Genomic DNA, 13,002 nt, shown 5'->3' on the forward strand with positions numbered 1-13,002 from the left:
TTTGTATTTAACGCAGGAACTAACTTTTACACACCTGTTAAAGCATTTTCCTCAAGTGCTTTCATGAGTATAAATTACTATCATAAATATTAACCTAATTTTGCCCTAAAAATACTATATTCTAGTGAGTTTCCAACTGCTGCTCTCCGTCTCAGTTTGTTTCCATTGCAGCCACTTAGCAGGAAATCTAGAAACATAGTTGCTTCAAGCAAATAAATACATCAAATACTTGAATACATTTTTGTTACTTTATCTTTTTTTTTTTTTTTTTTTTTTTTTTTTTTTTTTTTTTTTTTTTTTTTTTTTAAATCAGAACAAGTATTTTTAACATTTTTGGGGTGCGGAGTAACATTTTGAAGTTATTTGCTTTGTGTTGTTTGCATTAAACTAAGCATACTCTGACACTTACATAAATGACCTTTATCTTAGTGGCACTGCATACGTTAAATCTTTTTTACTAAGCACCTGGAAATATTAACAGGTATCTTGTTCCTTAAAAGAGCTGTGAATATTAACAGCTAATTGCTCCTGAAAAGAACTGTGAAAATCTCATTCATTTTGTCTTTGTAACTGTGGAATCATCTGAGTTTGAGATTGGAAGGAGCCTTAGAAGAAAATGCTAATTTGGCCAAAACCACCAGCTTTCAATGTTTTACACCAAAACCACACATTTTGCATGTATTTTATGTACAATGAATATTGACTCCTGTCAAGTTTGGCTGTAATTAGATGCACAGTTTTACTTAAAAGGTTTTGAACCTTAGCAAAAGTGTAGCAGAACCTGGGCAGAGTTCTGAGTTAATAATGAAACTGGAAACAGGACATTTCATGTGGTTTTGTGTTTCATAATGAAAGTTAGACATAGTTCAATTCATCAATCAGTTCTAACCATTTCCTTCGACTTAAAACTCTTCCATGTTTTCAGTTTGTGTCAGTAGATTTTTATTTGTACTATCAGGTCAATGACAGAGATGATTCTCCTGTTGATGAAGAATTCCTATGCAAGAACTCACTGTGGTTTGAGCTCAGCAGCAGGAACATCTAAGCTCCAGATAATAATACTTGAATAACCCTCTGCAGGGCCAAGTGCAATGGTTCAGATGCTTTCTACCATAATGCACAGCTTTGCTTGGGCTGTGTGAAATCCATCCTTACCTGAATCATTAGATCAAATTTCTGTATTCCTAAAAGCATACTAACTGGGATAGAAGCACAATGGCTGGAAGTGAGGGAAAATGAGTCACAAAATGGAAAAAAGCAGAACCAGTCAAAAAATTGCAAACAACATTGCAGAACACTTTGGAGATAACTTGGGGTAACTTTCCTTTTAACAAGTAAAAATAACAGGAACTATGGCTTTATATGTCTAGGGATCATCATTTACATACTGTTAAATTAATAGAGCTTCTATTCAGACACATCCCCAAAATAACCACTTATCAACTCTTTTAGGTAAGAATTATATGCCCATCTCATGCCTAGGAGTTATCTAGTGCTGTGATGACGAGGGCTTTAACAGGAACCACTCTTTTTTCATCTCTCAGTGTCCCACATTAAACATCTTCACATGAAAGACCTAAAAATTATATGTCTGGGGAGAAAGCTGTGAAATTAGTGACCTGCTGAACATACATTTATGACATGGGAAACTTGGCTGATCCTAGGATGCCAACTTTCCTCCTTTCTTCCAGCTGCCTAATTGCATTAAATATTATTATATAAAGCTCTATTGCATTTTTTTTATTTGTTCTTTTTTGTGGAAGTAGTTGCCACATGGAAATTACGAGCATGACTCATCAAGGTCCTGGTCTAGTGTTAAGGATGGAAGAGAATATGATCTTCAAAATGCTTTTTTTAAAGCCGAAGCTTTTTATTTGAAGTGGTTCTGAAATCCACAGTCATAAAACATACTGGCTTGTATTAAATAGCATATATATAGTGTTTGTGGGAGTTGATGTCCTACTATAGATAGCAAAAAGTGAACTCTGTCCACATAGCAGGCAAGAGACTGTGCAACTACAGAGTAAGATTTATGGGATTAACCATTATTATTGATTGCTGTGATCTTTTATGGGAAAGTGGGCACCTCTCTATTACAACTTTAAGAAGCTAAGATTTCTTGTGGCAACTGGGGGTGAAAGACTCGCTATTCTCATTAGTGCTCTTGTTCACCCTTCAGTACATCACGCCAAACAGATTTGTTGGATTTTACTCCATAATTTTCTTCCAGCATTTTGCCTCTCCATGACTCACCAAGGGGTGAACTGAAATAACTGTTGGGGCCACATCTGCAAAGTATGTATTTACTTCAGTTGCACAAGCATCTTAGTCAAAATAGACATACAGCTATGAAATGACTTGCACAAAATGGTGCAGTAGTTTGACTAAAAGTAACGTGTTTTATCCAAAATCATATTTTGCATATTCTTATTCAACTCTATTTTAAAAAAAGATTCTGTGATTGAAGTACATTGCAGATAATGTTTGCAGGAGTAAACGAGCCTCGTCACAGAGGCAATCAATAGGGAGATGTCTGTTTGTATATGATTTTACATATCTGCAAGCTAGCTGAGACATCCAACTACAAAATGCTGCACCATGGGACACTGTGTAGATATCTGATACTTCCCAGGGGGCTTGGGGTCTATAAACTAATGAATGCACTACATGTAGCCATATATGTAGGTTTTTCACCTCTGATGAATATGGTAAGGATAATTTACTTCACTTAATAACCAATTAAGTGCAGTTCAATACAGCTGACTATCGTAAGTTAAATATTCATTTTACGTAACTGTTTCAGGACATGGTGTGTGAGAGAACACAAACGAGCAGAAATTGCTCATGCAAAATGTGAGAGGGGACGACAGCTTGTGTGCGATGCCTTTCAGTGCTATGAATTTCATTTCATAGCACTTTTGCTTTTTGACAGGCATCCTATCCAGGCTGGGGCAGGTTGCAGTCAAAAAAATCTAGGTTGGTATGTAACTTTTGAGTTCAGCGTGGGGGATGTCACAGAATGCTGTGATTCACATTGATGTGCACTGGATTCTTGGGTCGTATGTAAACTGAGATTGCCGCAGTCAGGTTGGTTGAAGCATTTGAGCGGTGTCAGGCAACTATTGTTGTTCAGGGCAAAGCGAAGGGAAAGTTAGTCTGAGGAGACTGAAAAACAACTTCAGTCAGAGGTACAAAACGTGTAGAGCTGCAGGACCGCATTGGCACAACAGCAGTGACTGTGCGGAGGTTTGCACAGGTGAGAAAAGACTGTAGGGTGCATCCTTCCCCTTCACCCACACTTCTGTCTAACCCACGTGGCTAGTAGGCACAAAACCTCCGGGGAGTCATCCACCTTCCGGCCACAGATGTTTACCTTCAGAAAGCCACAGAATGGTACTGTCATTGCCTTGCTGTCCAGCAATTACCATTACCCATAGATGTGCACCCATCGCACCTTGCAGTGGGGGAAATGCATTCAAATCCCCACCGAAGGGAGTTTCCCAGCAGTCCCTCTGCTGCTGCACAGCTCTGCATCACCTCCAGCACGGGCTGGTGCTTACGGGTTACCCAAAGGGCTGCAGCATTGTCAGAAGTACATATGAGTAAAAGCCAATCAGTCTGATCTCCCCAAAGAAATCTGATAAAAGAGAATACACAGCCATGCTGGTTTTGCTCTGCTGCCAGGTCATTTCTGTTTGCACTGCACAAGAGCCAAGCCTCAAGATTTGGGCCCATATTTCCTAATTTATTTTGAACAAGAAAATATTGGAATAGAGACCTTAGGAGGCACTGAGGCAGCATGCCACACTGGAGAATTTGTTTTGCTTTGCAGCTACTGAGACTGCTGCTTGAGAGTTAATTCACCATGGGGTTGAAAATATGCAGCCCAACTTTTTAAAATATTTGTCTTATTTCAACATAAGCTAGTGCAAAATGCATTTATATATCATAAAAACAGTGCAACAACTTTATTAAGGATTAATAACCTTTATTAAGCATATATTTGCCTGCTGTATGTTGACTAGAAGCTATGAAAAATGTGATGTTACTATTGCCGCATGTTTAAATGATTGCCTGCATATGTATCCATGACAATATCTATTCATCTTCTGTTCTTTATATATGTTTTTATTATAAATATCTTTATTCTAGCTGAACATTTTAATATCAAAGTTGAGTGCAAATTGGAATAGGTCAAATGAAAATCAGATATCTGTATCTTGAATTATTTCCAAGTAGTTCGGTATTGATAAGAGATATCTGATTGTTGTCTATCTGTCAAGACGTAGCAGCCTTCAGTAATTCGTGCTTTCTAGTCAAAGCAAGGGTTCCACACTCAGCTTTCCAAGTCTGTAGTAAATACTTTACCAGGCATAAGTGGTGTATGGGAGTTAGATTAATCCATGTGGTAGGGAGTTTATAAGGTTTAGTGCATATATGCAATTTCAAGAAGAGTTCTTTTCCATAATCATTTATCTCAAGCATAGGAAGCATATGCATGATTATATAATTAACAGAATATTTGTTTGTCAGTGTTTGGTTAGTGTGCGTAATAATATCATTATTAGGCCTTCTGTGCTCCTGTATTATCAGATTGTTATCTCCCTGCTTCTTTAATTCACCATCTCTGCTTTTTAGATTAATCACTTTGTTTTAATCCAAACGTTTTTGTTTGTTTTTTTTTTTTTTTACCATGAACAGAATGATTTGTGAACACCAAAGCAAAAGTTATTTTAGAAGATTTTAATCTTTTGTTATTGTTTTTTGGTTTTGTTATTTTCATATCCGGTAATCATTTTTATAAGGTGGTATTTTAGTCCCACATCTTGTTCCAGATCATATTTGCTCTATTCTAATCAGCTCTGCATCTCTTAAATTATCTTCAATGTCCTTTTCCTCCATCATGCTGCAGGCAGCATACTGCCAGCTGAAACTCTCACATCCTTCATGATTTTCTTCTTTAGTGGTCAGTCTTGCTTACTGCTGAAGTTTAAGTTTACTTTATCAGGCTTTTCTGAAAAGGTTGGAACAATAATACATTGATATTTTCCATTTTGCCCAGAAAGCTTGAATTCAACTAGTTAACACAGTTTTTCTCCAAGTATTCAAATGTATTGGAAAACATATATATATATATTTAAGAGGGACTGATTGATACTCTATCTTGTTGAAAAAAGAATTGTTTCTAAACAAACAACCTGCTAGACAGTTACCCCTTGATCATATGTTATGGAAGATGTCATCTACATCTTCCCTTGTTTTTCTTTGTGAAACATGTTTCTTTGGTTTTGGGTTTTGGTTTTTATTTTTCCTTTTCAGCTGTCTCAGTAATGATCTTAGTAACCCTTTTCAAGACACACAACATAGGTACAAATTTTCATGTTTCATACATATGCCACCTCCACTTGCTCTGCTTTGAATAATAGTATTATGTAACACTGTATTCATTTTCCAGCCTTGCATTTCTTTGCTTCTGAGATTATAATCTATTTTATGCACTGCAGAATATGATAAATATTTCATGCATTTCACCCTATTACCATTTTCTTTTTCCTGCATGCCCTATATGCTGTTTGTGCTTATTTTAGTAAACATCAATGTGATTCCTTACCTAGTCTTGATGTATTCCTCTTCTTTAATAATATGTGCAGTGCAAAAATTTTCTCTTTACAGATTTAAAGATTTGCCCCTTTTGTGTTCAGAGGCCATGCTATTTTGTGTATTACAGAAGTGGTATTAGCCTTCTCACTGACTTACTTTTGCTGCTGCCTCATGTTTGTATTGTTTTTGTTGTTTTGTTGTCAGTTGTTTTAAAGTTACTGCCCTAAACATTTTGGTTATACCTGTCTATGCAGCAATTCATGTTTTCTTTGGTCGATGATGCAACTTTCCCTTCAGACACAGTCTATTCAAACACTGTGCATTTTATCAATAAAGAAGTTTAATTTTTCTCTTATCTCGCAGCTTGTACAAACTTGTTGCTTTCAAGTTTGGCTAGTTGGGTTACTTTTTTTCCAAGTGCATGATGGGAAAAAGCCATGTCTGTCTCGCAGTTACTTATTTTGTCAATACTTTACCACCTTTAAGCTTTCATCTTTCAGGGATGGCTTTCGGTCCCGCGCTGCGGACTCGACACAGGGACAGTTTTGTGGCGAGGGGATGTGGCATCTCGCCGTCCCGAGCCCGGAGCGATGTATCGCTCTCACCCATGGTGTGTTGCAGCTTGCTCTGGTTGGCCGCGGCGCTCACCAGAGCCACCAGAGCCGCGGTGGATGATGCCCTCCGCGGAACGGAGCCGGTTTCACCCAGCCTCCGCCGCCTTTCAGAACCGTGGCTGGTGCTTTTCTTTCACCCCTGTCGGTATCGACAGCAAGGGGAGGGGAAAAGAAACTTCTTTCCCCCCACGTGGGCCGCTGGCTCCCCGGGGTGGCCCCCGCGGCGTGCCCCCACCTGCGGGGCCGCCGCCGTGCACCTGCCCGGCGCGGCCCGCGCAGGCTCCGCGCGGAGGGGCGGGGGCTGCGCTAGCGCCGTGCACCCGGCAGCGCCGGCAGGATATTGTTCAGCCTTCACCCCCGCCCCTCTTCTTCCTCCTCCTCCTCCTCCTCCTGGTGCTGTTGCTGTGCCCCCGTGCCCGTCCCCCCGGCTCGCCCCCTCCGCCGCAGGCCCCATCTGCCGGGTGCGCGCGCGGGGGGCGCGCTGTGGCGCGGAGCGGGGCGGCGCGGAGCGGGCATTGTGCGCGGCGCAGGCAGGGCCGCCTCACCCGCACCCAGCTCGCTGCAAATTCGTGCGCGCCCGGAAGCCGCACGCCCTCTTCCCCCGCCCCCCCGCTCACCTACCGCCGCCGGCGGCCGCCCCCCCCCGGCCCGGCCCGGCCCGGCCCGGCGCCCCCTCCCCGCTCCTCGCTGCGGTCCCTCTCTGCCACCGCACTTCTGCCGACCCCCCTCCCCCTTCCCGGCCTCCCCTCCCCCACGCCTCTCTCCTTCACCACTACCACCACCACCACCTCCTCCTCATCCTCCTCCTCCTCTGCCACTTTCTCTCTCTCTCCCAGGACGCGTCGGATGATCCGGGGCCGCCGGGGAAGGGCTCCGGGCAGCAGCAGGGAGGCTGCGTCCTCCTCCCGTCTCTGGCTGTGGAAAAAAAAAAAAAAAAAAAAAAAAAAAAAAAAGCCGGTGGCCTCGGTGTTATTTTGTATTAAAATGAGGAGGAGGAAGAAGAAGCAGCGGCAGCAGCGGCAGCGAGCGGTAGCGGAGAGGAGGAGAGGAGGCTGTGAGCAGGGGACGGCGGCGGCAGCAGCAGGAGGAGGAGGAGTAGTGATGAGTCAACTAATAATTTAATGGGGACAGAAACAGAGAGAGGGAGAGAGAGAGGAGGGGGGGGGAGCAGAGCAGAGCGAGGCAGCTCCGTCCGGGGACACACACACACACACATACATACACACACACACACACACATATATCCATGTAACATCCAGCAACAACCACCAAACCGGCCTAAATAACAACCATACCCAGCCAGCCAGGGGAAACGAGAATTAAAAAAAAAAAAAAACAACAAAGACAAAATACAAAGCCTACCATTATTATTCTTTTTCAATTGTTACTGGGGTTTTTTTGCTGGCTTGGTTTTTGTTGTTATTGGCTTTTTGCAACCTTTCTATTTAATATTTTTTACCCCTTCTTGCGAGTAACTCTTTTCGGAGTTCCCAGATTTTCTTTTTTTTTTCTTTGCAGAAGCAGAACCAGTTTTTTGTCGTTGGTTTTCTTTTTTTCTTTTTTTTTTTTTTTTTTTTTTCCTTGTAGGATTGGGGGTTTTTTAAATTATAATTTCTCCCGGTTTTGGACTCGGAGGGAGTGAAACCTCGTCACTTTTTTGTAGTGGTGGTGGTGTGCCTTGTTGTGTGTTTCCTTCCTCCCCTCTGTTCTTTTTCTCTCTCCCCTCCTCTCTCGCTCCCTCTCTCTCCCCCCCCCCCCCCCCCTCCACTCGCACAACAGCCCCCGGTAAATGAGAGGAGACAGGTCCTCTCTGCCTTTTTTTTTTTCTTTTTTTTTTTTTCCCCTCCCGGACCGCAAAGGCGAGATTAAAAGTGGCATTTTAGTGCCTTTTCCTGCAATTTTCTCTCCACTTTTTTTTTTTTTTTTTCTTTTTATCTCCAGTAGCGATCTCTGGGGCTGAGGTTTCCGCAGAAAGTTTGGGGGCTGTTACGGTGTGTATTTTTGCGGAGGGGGAGGGGAGCGGGCTCCTTCTGTGTGTGCTGCTCCTCTGGGTGCCTATTGGAGAATAATAGTGTAAGTGACAACCTAGAAGTAGACTTTCTGCTCTTCACACTGGATAGAAAAGCTGCCTTTTTTTTTTCTTTGCCTTTTTTTTTTTAATAACCCCCTTTCTCACTTGATCCTTTACGCATTGGTTTTGTTTTTGAAAGGATAGCTAGACTTAAGTCACCCTCCACCTTAATTTAAACCTGCTACTTATTTTTTTTATTGTTATTATTATTAATTCCTCATTTTGAGCGTTACACTTGTCTGATCATTTTGATCTGCAGCTCTGTCTTCCGTTGCTAAACCTCGAAAACTGGCTCTCTCAAAAGATATTTAATCTCTATTTTTTTGTCCATTGCCATTTTTGCTCATGGCTACTCTGTTTCTCGCTATCTGTTTTTGCCCCTCCCCGCCTAGAGGAAAATAGCAACAAGAAAAAAAAAGAAAATAAGAGAATATTAGGGGAAGTAGTCCTCAGGTCTGCTGCCCCCCCCGCCCCCCTTCAGAAAGGGGGGGACCTAAAAAACATCAGTCTTGAACTTCTTCCTCTTCAAGAGCTCGGGCTGCAAAGGAAACCTCCTTTGTTTTTGTTATTTATATGCTGTCAAGTTTTGAAGTGGTGAGTTTCGGGTCGGTTTTGCTAATTTCACTCAGAAAACTGCAGTGTTTCTGTTTCTAGATAAGTACTTTGCTTCTTTGTCTCTTTAAAAGGTCACAGGGAAAGCTTGGCCTGGATTGTGAGAGCCATATGGAACGGATAAGTGCGGAGCCTCTCTCAAATGTGATTATGGGTTTTTATGGGGGAGGGAGGGAAGAGGAGGGGAAAGGCATGGGGAGGGGGCTGATTCAGGAGGAGAGAAAGAAATAATATAATACCGGCAGCGTTACATCGCGACAAAAGGAGATACCGCACCGACTCTCATTCAGAAATTGCGCGGTGTGCCTGTGTGTTACGCTGGCTCCAGGAAACTGTGCCTTGAAATTGTGCTCTTCTCTCACTGATCTGTGATGAAAACTTGTAGTTGTGAAAGATGCCTATATGTGAAACCCGGGGAAACTCCTGGCCTGGAACCGGCGGAGATGATAGGTCTTTCCTTCCACCCTCTCCCTGGGCAGGCCATGCTGGTTGTTGCTCATCACTATTCCAAACTGAGGTTTCAGTGAACTTTAGCCTTGGGCATGGAGTTTAAATGAGTAAATTAGGTGTTTTATGTGCATGTAATTTTGCTTTGTAACATAAAGCTTTTTACAAGATGACTAAGCGGTGAAAGGATGCCGATGGGTGGGTGTTCTCAGGCCAAGCGAAAATGACCCATTTGATGTTTTGGTTGCAGTCAGTGTATTAACTAAGTGGCGATCTATCACTTTTATTCACTGTACATGATGTAGTGCGATTCTGACTCATGATGACTAGATACTTTTTGTAGCGAAGAACCTCCGTGCCTTAGAGTACTTCTGAAGTTGCCAAAAGTGATGAGGAATTTCTTGTTCGGGGCTTTTTTTTGTGTGTGTGTTTTCTTTTACTCTCTCCCCCCCCCCCCCCCCCCCCCCGCCCCCAAGCCCCCCTTTTTTTCCTTTTTTTTTTGTTAATCCTCTTTTTCTTGAGATAGACCAGTCTCAGAAAAGCAGCCCTATGGTATGTTAGCATCGTCAGAAACATCGGAAGATGTTAACAGTACGAGTCTGTAATTCTTTGCTTAGGTTACACTTTACACAGTTTAAAAAATTCTTTTTGAGAAGTGGCTAAAATAGGCATGTTTACTGTTAATGAGACGCATGACCTAAAACAGATGGGATAAAGATGAATGGTGAACCTTAGCCTGTCACCTAACAGCATAAGGAAAAATAACGATTGTCTGAACTTCATCTATTTTGGTTGCATTCTTGAGGTTGCTTTGTAAATGTTCGAATTAATACATTGCATCTCTCTTCACTGTATCAGGAAAAACAGCATGATGTTCAAACAAGAAAAAAATAGTTTACAAAATTGTCATTGGCATGTATACTGGTGACATAGAAGTATATATATAAAGATTCCAAGATATTTAGGCTCTAGTAACTTCGCTTTGAAATGTACAGAAAATGTATTGAATTACTAGGCAACTGAAAGAAAGTAGCAATTATCCGATTCACACCAGTCTTTCTAAATATGACTTCCCCAGTATTAGTATTTGCACTTGCTAATGTAAATACTAGTTCATAGATTAATGTCTGTTGACCTGTCCTTAGTGATTATATTATTTATATATATATATATATATATATATATATATATAAAATTGTCTGTGTAGTTATACCTTTCCGTGTCAGGGAAAGGTGGGTAAAATACCTAACAATCAGAACAGTATTAATTAATGAAATCATAACCAGAAAGATTCCTTTGCTCTCAGCAAGGTCTTTTAATATAGCTGGCAACACAGATTCTGATGAGTGGCAAAAATCCTTAAAACTTACTCTGTTACGTTGTAGGCTTGGGAGATTTTTAGTGATTTAGCTGTAATTGTTATTCATGGACAGAGGTTTCAAAAGTTTATAAAAAGGGAAGTACAATCATGCTAGCATATATCTTTTCTTAATTTGCTATTGAAATTCTCCTTTTTTGGTTTCAAATAGCTGTGTCAGCATCACCCAGGTTTTAGGGGTTTTTTATATCTAAGGGCTTCAAAAGTACCGTAGAAATTGTGGAGAATTTTTCCCCAGCTTTATATTTGGTGAGAAACTATTCAGTTATTTTTCTTAATTGAATAAACTGCTCTGTTTAACGCTTAAAGCTTAACATCTGAAAAATTGCATATTTTGAACTTTGCAAAAGTTGATAAACTCTTTGTATAGTATTGGTTAGGAAACTCAAAAGCAACCATCTCCCGCCACTGCTTTCTGAAGTTAAATGTCAAATTCTTTTCTAACTTCTGTTTTTAAGGGGGAGAGGAATTGTAAATGGACAATAGCCTACATCTCTAATAAATCTGTTGCTCCTTCAACTAAAGTTTTCACAATCTCTCTATTGTTGTTCATCCATTTTATAATCAAATAGATCAAGAAATTTTCCATTAGAATCTTTCTCTCTCTCTCTACAGTAAAAACATCCGTGATTAATGCCAAACCTTTCTGTGAGATTTGTAACAATAGCTGTCTTGGAGCACACACCTTGACAATCATCATCACTTATATGAGTGTTAGACTCTCAGTTTTAGTAGAATATCTCCAAAGATTTTGTTTGTTTTTTAAAGAGGTACTCTGGTTGGCTTTTTAAAAATAATTCCACTAGATTATGATACAATCTCTCTGTAAAGTGGGGTATGAGGTAATTTTTGAAGAATAAGTTTGTTTCTTTTTAAAAAAGCATTTCTTTCTAGTTAAAATAGTTATCTATTCTTCTTTATGAGCTTATGATACGTATATATCTGTCTCTGTACATGTGCAGGCTGTGTACGTATACATATGCGCACACGTGTACAACATATATATTTTTTTTTTGAATCATGGCAGGTGATCTTTAGAGGCGGGACTGAGTATGGATCATTTGAACGAGGCAACTCAGGGGAAAGAACATTCAGAAATGTCTAACAATGTAAGCGATCCGAAGGGTCCACCAGCCAAAATTGCGCGCTTGGAACAGAATGGGAGCCCATTAGGAAGAGGAAGACTTGGAAGTACAGGAACTAAAATGCAAGGAGTGCCTTTAAAACACTCTGGACACCTGATGAAAACTAATATTAGAAAAGGTAATACTTTTGATAATTCTGCATTAGAGAAATATGATTTATAATATTTGGGGGGGAAGCATACTTTTGCAGACTCTACTTCATTTATATTTCAGGATTAAAATCTCCAGTCTAAAACACTATATATTCCCAATTCTGATATAAATCACATTTGGGAAATGTAAGGTTCATTCTTGGGTGGAGCATCTTGCTTTTCAGGGTGGAGTCTGATTTTTGTTAAGGTAAAGGCTAGCTATTCTGATTAAAGCAAATTCTTGCATTGAAATATAAGTAATTTGGTGCATTAATTCTTCGAGTAAGTGTTGGGCTAAGAAACGCAAAAATACGTAACAGTAAATACTGAACCCCCCAAAACAAATTCTCACCTTTCCTCCTGATGATGGTCCTAAGATTGGAAGGGCAGCAGTGTTTCCATAGCAGTTGCAAGTTGGTTTAAAGGAGAGAGTGTAAATCTTTAGGTATCACATTGGAAAAGTCATTTATGATGTCAATCTTTGCAGTTTATTTTCTTAAGTACAATTCATTATTGAACAATGAACAACTTGGGTGTCATATTTTTCAGTGGCTGGTTTGCTGTAATTAGACGTTTACACAAGGAAAAGGCACATTTAGAATCATTGATGTTTGTATATGGATGGCTTTTGTTTGCATTGAAAATACTTTTAATGGACAATAATTTACAAATTTTACTTATCAAAATGTGTAAGTCTTTTTGACCATGTCCTGCGGGCTTGCTAATTTAAATAAAAATATGCTGCATGTAATTTGGCATATGTGTTAAAAAAGCCTTTACTTTTCCTAGTATAATCAGTTATGTTTATAATCCAGATTTTTCTTGTATTTGCTAAGCAAAGTGCAAAATGTAACCAAGACTATTAAACGCACAAAGTTAGAAGGCAGAGGAATTTCGTTGTGTCTGATGCATAACATTTATCGTACAATCATTTATTTTTTCCTCGGTTTGGCGAAAACAAAGAATATATTGATCCTGAAATGAACAGACACAGCAGTCCGTA

At 40.3% G+C, this 13,002-nt stretch overlaps 1 protein-coding gene across 4 annotated transcripts in view; it reads left to right on the forward strand.

Moving 5' to 3' along the window:
• The window catches only part of SATB1 (SATB homeobox 1), a 93,016-nt gene that overhangs the window by 10,188 nt on the left and 69,826 nt on the right, over positions 1-13,002 (forward strand). For 2 of the 4 annotated variants that reach the window (XM_048302212.1, XM_048302229.1), the window contains exon 2: positions 11,751-11,986. In XM_048302212.1, coding sequence (XP_048158169.1) covers positions 11,776-11,986 — 211 coding nt within the window. In that variant the 5' untranslated portion in view covers positions 11,751-11,775. Of the gene's footprint in view, positions 1-7,978; positions 8,881-8,972; positions 9,043-11,750; positions 11,987-13,002 lie in introns of those variants that run through there. The other 2 variants (XM_048302222.1, XM_048302221.1) reach the window with 2 other exon arrangements.

The sequence above is a fragment of the Corvus hawaiiensis genome, chromosome 1 (genome assembly GCF_020740725.1).
Source record: "Corvus hawaiiensis isolate bCorHaw1 chromosome 1, bCorHaw1.pri.cur, whole genome shotgun sequence".
Taxonomy (NCBI): domain Eukaryota; kingdom Metazoa; phylum Chordata; class Aves; order Passeriformes; family Corvidae; genus Corvus; species Corvus hawaiiensis.